The sequence below is a fragment of the Sorex araneus genome, chromosome 9 (assembly GCF_027595985.1).
Source record: "Sorex araneus isolate mSorAra2 chromosome 9, mSorAra2.pri, whole genome shotgun sequence".
Taxonomy (NCBI): domain Eukaryota; kingdom Metazoa; phylum Chordata; class Mammalia; order Eulipotyphla; family Soricidae; genus Sorex; species Sorex araneus.
In genome coordinates this window covers 10,865,560-10,879,775 of record NC_073310.1, presented here as the reverse complement: position 1 = coordinate 10,879,775, position 14,216 = coordinate 10,865,560, and the positions used below count along the sequence as shown (strand labels likewise).

Below are 14,216 nucleotides of genomic sequence, written 5' to 3'. Positions count from 1 at the left end.
AGTGATCCCTGAAAGCAGAGTAAGAAGTAAGCCCCAAGCACCAACAGGTGTGACCCCAAAACAAACGAAAAAAATTCACAGCACCATCACTGACAAAAATAACCTGATGTGGGGGTAACTCAAAGGGTTAATGCGTGTGCTTTGCATGGGGACATATCTGATCCCCAGCATGTGTTCTCCCAGCATCACCTGTTATATAGGAGAGAGAGCAAGGGAGGGAGGGAGGGAGAGAGAGGGGGAGGAAGGGGGAGAGAGAAAAAGGGAGAGGGGGAAGAGAGAGAGAGGAAGAGAGTGAGGGAGAAAAGGAGAGAGGGAGAGTGGGGGGAGGGAGAGGGAGGGAAGGGAGATCAGAATAAAGATTTTTCCCTTGGGAAGGGAGACGGCACGGCTGGCTGGAGCACACGGCCTGCATTTGAGGCCTGGGCTCAGTCCCCGGCCTCACATGCTGCCAGCACTATGGGGACCGAGCCCTGAGCCCCGCCGAGCGTGGAAACGCAAGAGCAACAACAAGGCTAAGAATAACTACAGGCCCTGGCGAGCATCGCCTCAGTGGCAGGGCGGATGCTCTGAGTCTAAGAGCCTGGGCCAAACACCCAGAGCCTTTCCCCTTACAGACAGACCTTGAGGCGGTGGCCCGAGGGCACTAGGCCTGTCTCGGGGAGATCAGATTCTCCCGCCCTGACCCGGCAGGAAGCCTGTACCTCAGACATGGAGTAGCCGGCGATCTCCACCACCGTGGCCGAGATCTTCTCCGGGCTCTGCTCCAGGCTGCCGTACTCCCGCGCGAGGCAGCGCACGTTGACCGGGTGCAGGAACATGTGCTGCCCGTCCTCCGCTGCAAGCGGGAGGCTCTGTCACCAACGGGCTGGGCCAGCCCCGGACCGGCCCCCCTCGCCCGGGACTTAGCGCGACCACCCTCCTCTGCTTCGGGCCGGGTGACTGGGAAATCCCTGGGGCACGCCAGCCCGCCGACTCCCTCACCTTGGTAAAAGTAGTAACAGGGAGAGCTGCTCAGGTGCGTGAACCCCGGCTTCGGGGTGGGATCCTGCTGGCTGGACTCGGGACCAACGGTCCCCTCTCCGAGATTGTCATCTGCGAACTCCGAGTCGTCACAGGCCTCGGACAAGCCCTCGGGTTCCGCTTCAAACAGTGCTTCCTCTTCCTCTACCAGAGGGAGAGCAAGAGAACGGGGAGAGCCCAGAGAACAAACGTCGGTGGTTTCTTCATCGAAAGCAGACAGATATTCTAGTACACCCTGCGGGGACAAATTCTGGATCAACAGAGAGTACTCGTGGCCGATCCCAGGAGGAGCCGGGCTCCCTCAGTGTCTGAGCTGTCACATTCACTGAGTCACGCTCCTGGGACAAGACCCTACGCACCGAGGAACACCGAGGGCTGCCCCCTTGCCCCGCCGCCCCACACGGACCAGCACGAGCTCAGCAGCTTCCGGCGCGCGAGGGAAACACACTAACCTTGCCGGGTGGGAACACGGACTCCTTCACCAGGGGAGCCATCAGCACCAGTTGTTCCAGAGCAGCCACAACACCCGTGACCTCCCCTCCGCTCTCCGCCAACTCCGACAGAGCCTCCTCCCGGGTCTAGACCACCAAAGAGAAGACCAGGGAAAATTCAGGTTCCGGAAACCGTTTAAAGGGCAAAGTTTTTTGGTTTTTTTTTTTTTTTGGCTTTTTGGGTCACACCCGGCGATGCTCAGGGGTTACTCCTGGCTCTGTACTCAGGAATTACCCCTGGCAGTGCTCAGGGGACCATATGGGATGCTGGGAATCGAACCCGGGTCGGCCGAGTGCAAGGCAAACGCCCTACCCGCTGTGCTATCGCTCCAGTCCCTAAAGGGCAAAGATTTACCAGGGCAGCTTTCGAACAGCAGCAGCAGTTGAAAGGGAACAAGACCCAAACGGGAAGAGTTAAGTAACTAAAGTCTTCGGTCTTTAAGCGAAACAGAAGGCAAAAGAATCTGCACTACTGGGGCTGGAGTGATAGCACAGCGGGTAGGGCGTTTGCCTTGCACGCGGCCAACCCGGGTTCGAATCCCAGCATCCCATATGGTCCCCTGAGCACTGCCAGGGGTAATTCCTGAGTGCAGAGCCAGGAGTAACCCCTGTGCATCGCCAGGTGTGACCCAAAAAGCAAAAAAAAAAAAAAAAAAAGAATCTGCACTACAGAAAGGTTTCCTGGGGCCAGAAGAGCAGCCAAAGGGCTGGAGCACATGCGCTGCATGGGAGAGCCCTGGATTTCAGCCCGAGCACCATGCATGGTCACCTGAGCACCATGTAGCAAACCCCAGCGCAAGCAGCCCGCAGCATCACCGGCTGTGGCCACAGGAAAAAGAAAACAGGTACCACGCTAATAACAATGTCTTTTATAAACTTCCTGAAAAAAATATATAAAACCCGGAACAGAATCTTCTAGTTCTTACTATGCCTACAGTACCCTCAAACAGGAAGCAGGGGGTGAGTGCAACACTTCAGTGGTTAGGGTATTTGCCTTGCATGCAGTCGACCTGGATTCAATCCCTGACACCCCAGAAGACCCCCCCGGCCCCCCCCCCCCCGCCAAGCACGACCAGGAGTGATTCCTGAGTGCAAAGGCAGGAGTAACCCCCAAGTATCGCTGGATCTGGCCAAAAACAAACAAAAATACCAAACCCCAGAAAGCAGGGTTTGACCAAGCCTCGTCTCAACCTGAACAGCAAGACTCTCACACAGCTTTTCTGTTACTCGAAATGCTTCTGAACAAATTCTTTGCACTACGAAATAAAAGGAATGAAAAAGGCACTGGACTCTGCCTGGGGAACTCAGGCTTCTGAGAGGCAGAAATTAAAATACTAGCTTCGGGAGCTGAAGTGATAGCACAGTGGGTACGGCGTTTGCCTTGCACGCGGCCAACCCGGGTTCGATTCCCAGCATCCCATATGGTCCCCTGAGCACTGCCAGGGGTAATTCCTGAGTGCAGAGCCAGGAGTAACCCCTGTGCATCGCTAGGTGTGACCCAAAAAGAAAAAAAATAAATAAAAATAAAATAAAATAAAATACTAGCTTCACCTCGTAACAGTCTAACGGGTATCCTCAAGCAATTATTAACCCCATGATTTCCTTTCCTCACCTGTGAAAGAGCAGTGCTGTGTCTGCCGCACCAGGATACCGGGCTTAAGGTAAATAAAACTAGTGGCTTAGCATAGGGCCAGCCACATGCTAATCACTCAACAAATGAAGAGTTTCATTTCTAACTTGTGGTATTGATCAGTAACTCAGCAGGCAGCCTGGGAGGGAGCAGCAGCAGATTCTTGCTGCTAGAACTTGCTACAACGCAACCCACGGAGAATGTCACCCACCCACTAGGAACCTGGTCGTTCTCAACGCTTAAGATCTCCGATGTAGAAGATACGGAGCGGGAGGAATGCTGTACCAGGTCTAACTCTTGCTGCTCTAATATCCTCAGCAGGAGCACTAAAAGCTGTGGGCAAGCCCAAAAACTTGATCAACCCTGTCTCTCAAGATCTTTTCAAAAACCCAATTTAGCTGGAGAGACGTTCAGCAGGTTGGGCGCCTGCCTTGCACATGGCCGATCAGGGTTTGATCTCTGGCACCTCATACACAACCTTTCCCCCCCATACACACAGCCCGGGATCCCTGAGCACAGAACTGGGAGTAAGCCCTGAGCACTATAGATGTGGCTCAGGAAAAAAAAACTTTTCCTGGATAAACCTTGCTTAGTCATTAACAAGGGCTCAGTCACTGCCCAGGCCAACCTTCAGCACTGCACGGTCCCCTGAACACTGTCACGAGCAACCCCAAGCAGGCGCTAGGAGTAATCCCTGTGCACTGTTGGGCTCGATTACCACCCCCCCTCCCAGAAACGTCTTTCGAACTTGGTCCTTTCAGCTCCAAATAGACCCCAAACCCTAGCAAAGTCAAGAGCAAATAGACTTTCTCGGCCCTTCCTGCTGCTTCCCTCAGCATCGGGGAGCAAAGCCAGAGCCTCACACCTGCCAGGCACGCACTGGGCCTGAGCCCCCACGCAGCTCGCATGTGGCGCGCCCTCACCTTGAGCTCCTGGATGGCCGCCTCGATGAAGCAGGACTCGGGCGTGTGCTTCTCCTCGGCCAGCTGCCGCTCGAGGGCCACTTTCTCTTCCTGAACCACCCGGCGCAACACCTGCTCCTTCGAGGCCAGGAGCAACTTCGAGTACTGGCTGTGCTGCTCATCTACGAGAAAACGGGCAAGGTCACAGAGACGCCACGCTCCGAGCTCCTGACTGCACGACGACACAGGAACACGTATGTGGTCTCTTTCCTAAGGCGAAGAGTCATTCAACACGGTCCCCTTCGAGTGGTGAGCACAGGTTCACGGCTCTGGCGCCAAAGTGCCTCAGTCCCTGCACGGTCTCTCTGGTCCCTAGGATACATCTTCTCAGAGGCAGAAATTTAGCCTTTGGCAAGCTAGTTTTTTGAGTAGTAGGTTAGAGTGCAGTTTAGCACCTCTCTGGAGGGGGGGGGGCCACTGGGCCACACCTGGCAGTGCTCAGGAGCTAGGGGTCAGTCCCAGCAGTGCTAGGGCACCACGTGATGCCAAGCACTGAACCCGGGCCCCCTGCGTGCAATGCCTAGTCTCAGCTAATTCTGCTCTCTCCAGCGCCAACTCCCGATTCCAAGTTAATTCAGTTAACAGAGTTAATTTTTCATCTTATGAGGTTATCCAGATGCGTGGAGGAAGGCAAGAAGGGATCTGTGCCCTACATTCTGTGCAGAAACGAGAACCGGGTGAAAGTGACATTTCAATCTCTGGGAAGAAAGAGATTGTTTGATAACTGGTATTTAAACAACCGGCTCTTCGGTCACAGTGATGTGGAACTTATAAAAATCGATTCCAGGGCCAGAGAGATAGTCAAGGGAGTAAGGAAGGTACTTGCCGTGCGCACAGACAAACCCAGTTCAACCCCCGCACTACTTATGGACCCCCCAGGACTCCTGAGCGCAGAGCCAGCAACAGCCCCCGAACACCACTGGGTGTAGCACACCCCCCACCCCACAGAAATACAAACCCTTTAAAGGGGAACCCAGGAAGCACACTTCACCGCCCAAACTAAGAACGTACCTCCTAGATGGATGGGATGATCGACATTCATCCATTTGGATTTGGGCAAAGCCACCAACACCCCTTTCTCCCTCTTCATCAGCTGCATGGTGATGGTATCACCGACGACATACTGCCGTGATTCTGTGGCGACGACGCTGGAACACGGACATTTAGATGCAGCAAAGAATTAGCAAACGGGGGTCAAATCTAGTCAGTTTCTCAATCTCACCTCTTGAGGTCTTTCTTATGCACAGAACTGTAGCAGATGGGACATTTACTCCAAGTCTTCTCACTCAATGACAGGTAGTGCAAGATGCAGGCCCAGCAGAAGATGTGTCCACAACGGGTGATCTTGGCTGCGGTAGGTGGATATAGGCATATGGGGCAAGATGGCACTTCATGGCTACAAATGCGCTGCAACAAAAGACCGCAAGGTTCACTGCTTTCAGCATCGACACGGGGCTGGCGGTGTTTCACCCCTGTACACCGCTACTCAACACATCACAGAACTGTGCGACAACGTGGATATGCACAGGACAGCATTTTAGGAAAACAGAATAATGGTTTAACAGAACTGGGGTGGGGGACAGGAGTGAAAGTGGGGGCTTTGGTGGTGGCAAATGTACACTGGCGAAGGGACTGATGTTGAACAGGAGAGGACTAAAACCCAATCATGAACAACTCTGTAACTGTGTATCTCACTGTGATTCAATTCTATAACTAAAAAAAATAAAATAAAACCAGTATAGGGTTGGAGGGATAGAACAGTGAGTAGGGTGCTTGTCTTGCACGTGGCTGACATGGGTTCCCCGGCACCATATATGGCCTCCCAGAACACCATCCCTGAGCACAGAGCCAGGAGGAATCCCTGAGAACCTCTGGGTGTGCCCTAAACACACATACAAACTACAGAGCAGATATTTTCTGTAGTTATTTTACTGAAGAAAAAAAAATGGGTCAGAGTGGAAAAGCATGTACCTGTAACTACAGGCCCATGAGTTCTAGCTCTGGTGCAAACATATACAGACCCTGCTCCCATCACTGGGTGATCTCCTTAACATATATAATACATATATGAGGGGGGAAGAAGGGAGGGGAGGGAAGGAAAGGGAGGGAGGAGGAGGAGACAAGGAAGGGAGAGAGGGAGAGAGACACAGAGACAGAGAGACAGAGAGACAGATCACCCAGTGTGCATATATGCACAAAGGCATAGAAAGAATCTAGATACAATTTGCCAGTGATATTCTGGGGTCGGGGGGATAGAGGGGGTGGGCCATACCTGGTGATGCTTAGGGGTTACTCCTGGCTCTGTACTCGGGAATTATTCCTGGCGGTGCCAAGGGGGCCATGTGGGATCTCAGGGACCGAACCCGGGCTGGCCATGTGCATGGCAAGTGTCCTACTTGCTGTACTATTGGTACTTGCTGTACTATCTGGTCCATTTACCAGTAATTTCTAATCAATTTCAGTGGGTTTTGTGTTTAACTAATGCCCAGCAGTTTCTCCTCAGCCTTCCTTCTCAATTTAAGTATTTTCCACAGTAAAGGATTTGGGGATGACCATTTTGAAACAGCCTGTATCAGTCCTGGGAGCGAGAAAGGGAGACCCAGAGGGTGTCTAGAGAGCTGAACCCCAACAGAACACAAATGCAGCAGTGGGTCTGAGAAGGACAACAGGGTGGCTATTCATCCGTCATGAGGGTGAGGTCTAATTTAAAACTGACTCCCAACGAAGGCCTAAATTGAATATAGATTTTCCCTTATTACGTGAAACAGGCAGAAGTGGCTGAGAGAACTACTGCTTGTTTTGCTTTTGTACCACACCCAGCATTGCTCAGGGGTTGCTCCTGACTCCACACTAGGAATTACACCTGGTGGTATTTGGGGGACCATATGGGATGCTGGGGATCAAATGCAGGTCGGCCACAGGCAAGGCAACTGCCCAGCCCACTGTACTACAGCTCTGGACCCGGACAACTGCTTTTTACCTTCTGGTTTCTTGTTTGTTTGTTTCTGGGACATACGTGAGAGTGTGAGAGTGCTCAAGGGTTACTCCTGGCAGTGAACTCAGGGATCACTCCTGGCAGGCTCAGGAGATCATATGGGGTGCCGGGGATCGAACCTGGGTCAGCTGCATGCAAGGCAAGCGCCCTATCCACTGAACTATCGCTGCAGTCCCTGCTCTTATATCTTCCGATCGATGTCCTCCAAACACCCCCATCCTGCAAGTCAGTGAGAGAGTGCACAAAATCAACTCCAGAAGAGACCAGAGAGGGAAATGCCCACTTTCATGCAGAAAGGGTCCTGGCAGTGGAGGCAGCCGGCAGCTACGGTACCGACACAGCCCCTTGCTTCAGTATTCGCCCCCACAAAACTCACGCTGAGCCCGACTACTCACCACTTGTTCCACAAAGTCCCAGTTGACTAAGGTATCAGGATCGGCAAAATGATCTGTGTAGTCTTGGTCTTCAGACACCACAAACTGGCAGCTAGAATCAGGGAAAGAGACGAGAGAAAGACCGGCTGTCAGAATCCAGCAAGTTCTCAACAGAATAATCAAGAGCTTTTTTCACTTCAAAGTCAAATTAGCGGGGCTGAAGCAATAGCACAGAGGGTAGGGCGTTTGCCTTGCATGCAGCCGACCTGGGTTCGAATCCCAGCATCCCATATGGTCCCCTGGGCCCCGCCAGGAGTAATTCCTGAGTGCAAAGCCAGGACTAACCCCTGAGCATCACCGGGTGTGACCCGAAAAGCAAAAAGAACTGAGTTCTGGCTCTGGGGGAAATCCAAAGACTCAGCAGACAGACTAAATCCATTTGTTCTGCTTCCAAGCCCAACCAGCTGCCTCTCTTGATCTAAAATTAACTAATGATGGCTTCACCAACCAGCAGGAAGTCAGATTTCCTCCCTCGACCCCAGAAACCCCAGAACACGCCTTGTCTGAAAGGGAGCAGGAAAGGTCTTTCCCATCATCTGAGTTCCAAAGTATACAGTTACAAAACGATTAATCTGACACAAGGTCAAATCACACACTGAAAACAGGCAACAAAAGGTAATAGTTCTGAGCAAAAGTTAAGTCAAGCTTTTCAACTTGTGATTCAATTCTCCCTTAAGTAATTGTTCCTTTTTTTTCCCCTGTGCACAGCGGGTAGGGCCGACCAGGGTTCGATTCCTCTGTCCCTCTCGGAGAGCCCAGCAAGCTACCGAGAGCATCCCGCCCACACGGCAGAGCCTGGAAAGCTATCCATGGCGTATCTGATATGCCCAAAACAGCAACAAGTCTCACAATGGAGACGTTACTGGTGCCCGCTCGGATGAACAACATGGTAACAGTGCAGACAGTGCTACAGTGGGGATGCTTGAGGCTGCTCTGTAGGGTTTTTTTTTTTTTTTTTTGGTCACTTCCAGCAATGCTCAGGGGTTACTCCTGTCTCTGCACTCAGAAATTACTCCTGATGGTGCTTGAAGGACCATATGGGATGCTGGGGATTGAACCCAGATCGGCCGCTTGCAAGGCAAATGCCCTCCCCGCTGTCCTATCACTCCGGCCCCCTGCTCTGTAGTCTTGGGATCAAACCTATGGCTCCCACAGGCAAGCGTCTTCCCCAACCCTCTGAGCATTCTTCCTGGCACATCTGTTTTCCTATAGAGAGGATAAACTGAAATCTCAAAAAGGGCCAAAACAAAAAACTTAGGGTTGGGGCTGGAGCGATAGCACAGCAGGTAGGGCGTTTGCCTTGCATGCGGCCGACCCGGGTTCGAATCCCAGCATCCCATATGGTCCCCTGAGCACCACCAGTAGTAATTCCTGAGTGAAGAGCCAGGAGTAACCCCTGTGCACTGCCAGGTGTGACCCAAAAAGCAAAACAATAACAACAACAACAACAACAACAACTTAGGGTCAATTTCAAAACAAACACTTTTGTTACTTTATCATGGCAACACAGCATTATTTAAATCCTTTTTTTTTTTAGGCAGAGTCTCCTGCTACCACACCTGGCTGTCTTCACCGGGGCCCCTTGGATGGGGGCAGGTTGAGTTTCCCTCTCCATCCTGAGCAGAACCCTGGAAGTCCAAAACCTCCAGAACCCAGCAACAGCCATGCTAAAGGCCACTCTCCACACGTTCAGATGAGCCTCACACATGAAGGAACTGGCAGAGGAACCCAGGTGTGCAGGACCCGGGGCTGAGATCTCCAAGCCTGCTCAGATGGGGACTGGACCTCCTCCACCCAGATCCCCCTTTTCCCCGTAGCTAGGCAGCCACACCCACAAACTGGCCCTGGTGCTGTGTAATCCCATCAATGGCCAATCCCAATAAACTGCCAATTTGTATCCAGAGACTATAAAACAGCTCCAGGAAGAAGCTCCCAACCTCTTACTGTCTAGTTCTCCCTCTTGGAGAAACTGGCAAACTACTGAGAATATCCTGCTCACAATGCAGAGCCTGGCAGGCTCCCCGTGGCATATTTGATATGCCAAAAACAGTAACAATGATGGGTCTCATTCCCCTGACCCCTGAAAGAGGCTCCAATGTGGCACCATTGGGAAGGACTAGTAAAAAGAGGCTGCTAAAATCTCAGGGCTAGGATGAATGGAGATATTACTGGCGCCTACTAGAGCAAACTGATGAACAAGAGGATGACAGTGATACAGTGATCATAAAAAAAAAAAATCCAATTTACTTCTTAATCCAGAGATTTCCTGGTCAATAGATGCTTCCTAATATGTATGGTGTTGAATAAAGCTGTTCATCTCTATGTGTCTTTCAAAAAAATAAATAAATCCTTTTTCTTTTCCTTTTTTGGGGGGAGGGTTTCCCCTTAATCCCAAACTTTGGTTTTTCTTGGTTCCCAGGGATCAAACCCAGGGCTTCGCACATATAAACTACCATTGAGACTGACCCAACATTGAGACTGACCCAAACATTATAATCTTAAGCACCAAGTTCACTGAGAAAATGGATTAACACTCACAAAAGAAAAAAATTAAAGAGAACCAGGTAAACTCCCCTCTGCCCCTCTCCCATAGCAGTTAAATGGCAGCCTCTGCCTGAGCCTGACACAGCACTGAGGGCAGGGTGCTTGCCCTGCACATAGCTGACCAGGCTTGAGTCCCGTACCCCAAATGGCCCCCCAAGCTGCACCAGGAGTGATCCCTGATGCCTTAAGCATCACTGGGGATGGCCCCCAAACCAACAATTTTTTTTTTTTATTCTTTAATTAGTGAGTCACCATGAGGGTACAGATACAGATTTACACATTTTTGAGCTTCTTTTTCCCTCATACAATGTTCGCAAACACATCCCTCCACCAGTACCATTCTCCACCACCAATAAACCCAGTATCCCTCCCACCCCCCAACCCCCTCTCCCCCCACCCCACCCTGCCTCTGTGGCAGGGTATTCCCTTTTGATCTCTCTCTCCAATTGGGTACCAACAAAATTTTTTTAAAATGAAAGGAAGCCTCTTTGTAGTACAATTGCCCAAAGAAACTCAATTTCCGTTCCCCCCACCCCCCCGGCCTATAAAAATACTCACTTGGCCTGTAAAAAGAGTTCCTTATTAAAAGGCTTATGTCCCCACTTGTTCCTCTTCCCCCAGCTGCCGTGTCCACTGCCTTCAAAGTGACCTGCCTGGCCACGGGGTTCAAATGTGAAATTCAACAAGTGATTCAGGTTGATCTTCTTAGGACCAGAGAACTGGGCAGGGCTGAACTCTGCCCGTTGAGCCTCTGCTACCTAGAGGGAAAAAAAAAAAATGAGAGATCATTTTGACAATGACGTACAGTAGTGAGCAGCACAAGCCCTCCACCTACAGTGTTTACAAGAGGAAATAAGACTAAACAGCTTGGGGCTGAAGCACAGTCCATCGAGTAGGGCATTTGCCTTGCACGCAGCCGACCCAGGTGCTATCTCTGGCATCCGGGGTCCTATCTCCGGCATCCCATCTGGTCCTCCAAGCCCTGCCAGGAGAAACTCCTCAGTGAACAGCAAGGAGAAACCCCTGAGCATCACAAGGTATGGCTCAAGAAATTAAAAAAAGCAAAACAGTTAAACTAAACGGTTCAAATGCAGCCCATACTCTCTCTAGGACAGAGCAATGCAATGGTATACATAATCTAAACGGGAAGAGAGAGTGAGAACTACACCTACACACTGAAGCTGCTTAGCCTGCCTTGCCAAATGGCAACATCAAAGGATAAAAGCTAGCATGAACTCTAGATATCTCGATGCACAGATTCACCTACTGAATCCTTCTACAGGCCGGGGACTCCCAGCCCTTCAGTCCTAGAAGTTACTTGTACTTTCTGACCATGGCAGTCTGCCAAAGCACAATGTGGAGGGGGTTTCAGTCTTCAGGAGTCTATCAGTAATCTCCTAAATCACTCACTGCAGTTTAGTCATTAAACTATGCAGATAGTTGTTTCCAGGGCCAGGTACTGGAGGTAAGGTGCTTGCCTTGCAAGCAGCCAACCCAGGCCACACCTGGCAATGCTGGCTCTGTGTTCAGGAATTATTCCTGTAAGTGTTCCACATATGGGATGCCAGGGATAGAACACAGGTTGGTCGCATGCATGGCAAAAGCCCAACCCGCTGTACTATCATTCCGGCCCCTCATTACGTCTTTTGAATGTATAGTAATAATTACTGGATATCAAAAAAAATGCAAATTGAAGGCTGTTCCTGCTTCACTGAATTTAGGCATCTGTAAGCAGTGCTTGCAAAAAATGTGACAAAGCATCTAAAGAGTATAAAAAGGGCTGTGGTAAAAGATTCTTTCTATTCCAGAGGCAATATATGCTCCGAAGTATTCTATTCATAGAGCATCACAGAGTACCGCATTTATAATTAAATATGAACAGTGGAATCCCACATCATTTCCTTTTCTCTTTTTTACTGGGTTTTTGGGTCAGAACCTGTACTGCTCAGGTCTTACTCTTCATTCTGCACTCAGGGGCCACTCCTTGCCGAGCTCAGGGGACCAAATGGTGTGCCAGGGATCGAACCTAAGTCAGCTGCAAGCAAGGCAAGTCCCTACCCACTCTAATTTTAATCTCTCCAGCCCTTTAAAAAAAATCTTTACTGAAGTACTGTTATTTAAAATACTATTACTGGGGCTGGAGCTATTAATAGCACAGCGGGAAGGGCTATTGCACTTGGCCGACCCAGGTTTGATTCCCAGCATCCCATATGGTTCACTGAGCACAGCCAGGAATAATTCCTGAGTGCAGAGGCAGGAGTAACCCCTGTGCATTGCTGGGTGGACCCAAAGAGCAAAATAAAAATAAATGAATAAAATACTATTACTGATAGTTTGATACATACCAAGGCTCCCCCTGGTCAACCTCCTGCCTCCCTCCCCTTGGCAAACTTGGTTCTGTGGAACAACTCTCCAGTTCTCCCATGACTGCGCATCTTTATTTTTATTTATTTATTTATTTTTTTAATAATAGCGTTTATTTATTTATTTATTTATTTTTATTTTTGGGTCACACCCGGCGATGCACAGAGGGTTGGTTACTCCTGGCTCTGCACTCAGGAATTACTCCTGGCGGTGCTCAGGGGACCATATGGGATGCTGGGATTTGAACCCGGGTTGGCCGCATGCAAGGCAAACGCCCTACCCGCTGTGCTATTGCTCCAGCCCCGACTGCGCATCTTTAAATCCCACACAGCAGAGATCATTCTTTATGGCTCTCCAAGAAAAATGTCAAGGGAACGTCCAAGGGGAGAAAGAAGGAAAAACCCCAAATCCCAGCTAAGCCTCAGCTACTGGAGCGCTATAACTGTCACCATCTCATGCCTCCCCACACTGCCAGCTACTGATAAACAAACAAACAAACAAACCTATTTTTCCTGCATTTTGCCAGTAATCAAAACCAGGCCTCATGCATGTAAGGCCTGTGGCTTCAAACACACCCTCAGCCCGAGAAAACACTCTTCAATTCCGTACCTCATCTCGTCTTCCACCATTAAAAGAAGAGCTAAAGAGTTTGCTGCCGCCGCCGCCCCTCTGAGGAGGCATCTTATTAAAAGTTTTGCTTTTCTGTGAATTGGAGCGACGGGACTGGTTGCTAAAATTTTCATTTTTGGGATAGGAAGGTTCACGTTTGCGATTATAACGCTTGGATCCATTTGAGTTCTTTCCATCTGAAAGAAGAAAAGCAAAAACATTAGTTCAGGAATGACAGTCATACTCAGCCAAGTGTGCTCACCTCCCTCCCAGATCGAGCTTAAACAGGGTAAACGCCACGGTTACCTCAACTACGATAAAAATAAATAACAAAGGTGAACAGACCCTTCTGTGGCCTGCAAGAAGCCTGGAGTTAGGCAAGCACTGGGCGCTCTCTGTGACGTATCTCGTGCTTAGGTGGGTTTTCTGGGTTTTGTGTTGGGGGAAGCCTACATGGTCCTTCCCTCAGGATGAAGACATGACACATGACAGATCAAATCACTCAAATTCTCAGTTCACATTTCTTTTTTTCTTTTTCTTTTTCTTTTTTTTTTTTTTGCTTTTTGGGTCACACCTGGCGATGCTCAGGGGTTACTCCTGGCTCTGCACTCAGAAATCACCCCTGGCAGTGCTCAGGGGACCATATGGGATGCTGGGAATCGAACCCGGGTCAGCCAAGGCAAATGTTTGCAAGGCAAACGCCCTACCCGCTGTGCTATTGCTCCAGCCCCTCACATTTCTCTTTAACAGAGCTGAACAACACAGCCTGAAAGCTCCACGAGTGCTGAAGAGACAGTGCAGGGTGGAGGTAGGCACTAGATTTGCACGAGGCCGACCCGAGCCTGATCCCCAGCACCGCTACAGTTCTCTCAGCACCTCCAGAAGGGACCCCAGGGCGAAGAGCCAGCAGTGAGCCCTGAAGACCACCAGGCATGGCCCTAACACACCCTCCTCAAAAAAAAAAAAAAAAATCCAAGGGAATGAAACTAGAGAATATCTTGCTAAGTGAAGTAATGAGAAGGAAGATAAGTGCCAAATGATCTCACTTATCTGTAGCATATAGGGTAACAGGACAGGGAAATACAAGGTACCAATGGGTACACCTCGATTACTCTTGACCCTACTTAGAGAAATGAGAAGAACAGAGAACTCAAGAAGGCAAATAAG

The 14,216-nt window shown here is 50.2% G+C and overlaps 1 protein-coding gene across 1 annotated transcript in view; it reads right to left on the bottom strand.

Moving 5' to 3' along the window:
- The window catches only part of RNF10 (ring finger protein 10), a 41,704-nt gene that overhangs the window by 15,583 nt on the left and 11,905 nt on the right, over window positions 1-14,216 (bottom strand). Inside the window, exons 2-10 of the mRNA XM_055147170.1 lie at window positions 13,050-13,246; window positions 10,635-10,834; window positions 7,494-7,584; window positions 5,326-5,510; window positions 5,115-5,251; window positions 4,065-4,225; window positions 1,473-1,598; window positions 982-1,255; window positions 702-835 (exon numbers count right to left, since the gene is read on the bottom strand). Of these exons, the coding sequence (XP_055003145.1) occupies window positions 702-835; window positions 982-1,255; window positions 1,473-1,598; window positions 4,065-4,225; window positions 5,115-5,251; window positions 5,326-5,510; window positions 7,494-7,584; window positions 10,635-10,834; window positions 13,050-13,246 (1,505 nt within the window). The remainder of the gene's footprint in view (window positions 1-701; window positions 836-981; window positions 1,256-1,472; window positions 1,599-4,064; window positions 4,226-5,114; window positions 5,252-5,325; window positions 5,511-7,493; window positions 7,585-10,634; window positions 10,835-13,049; window positions 13,247-14,216) is intronic.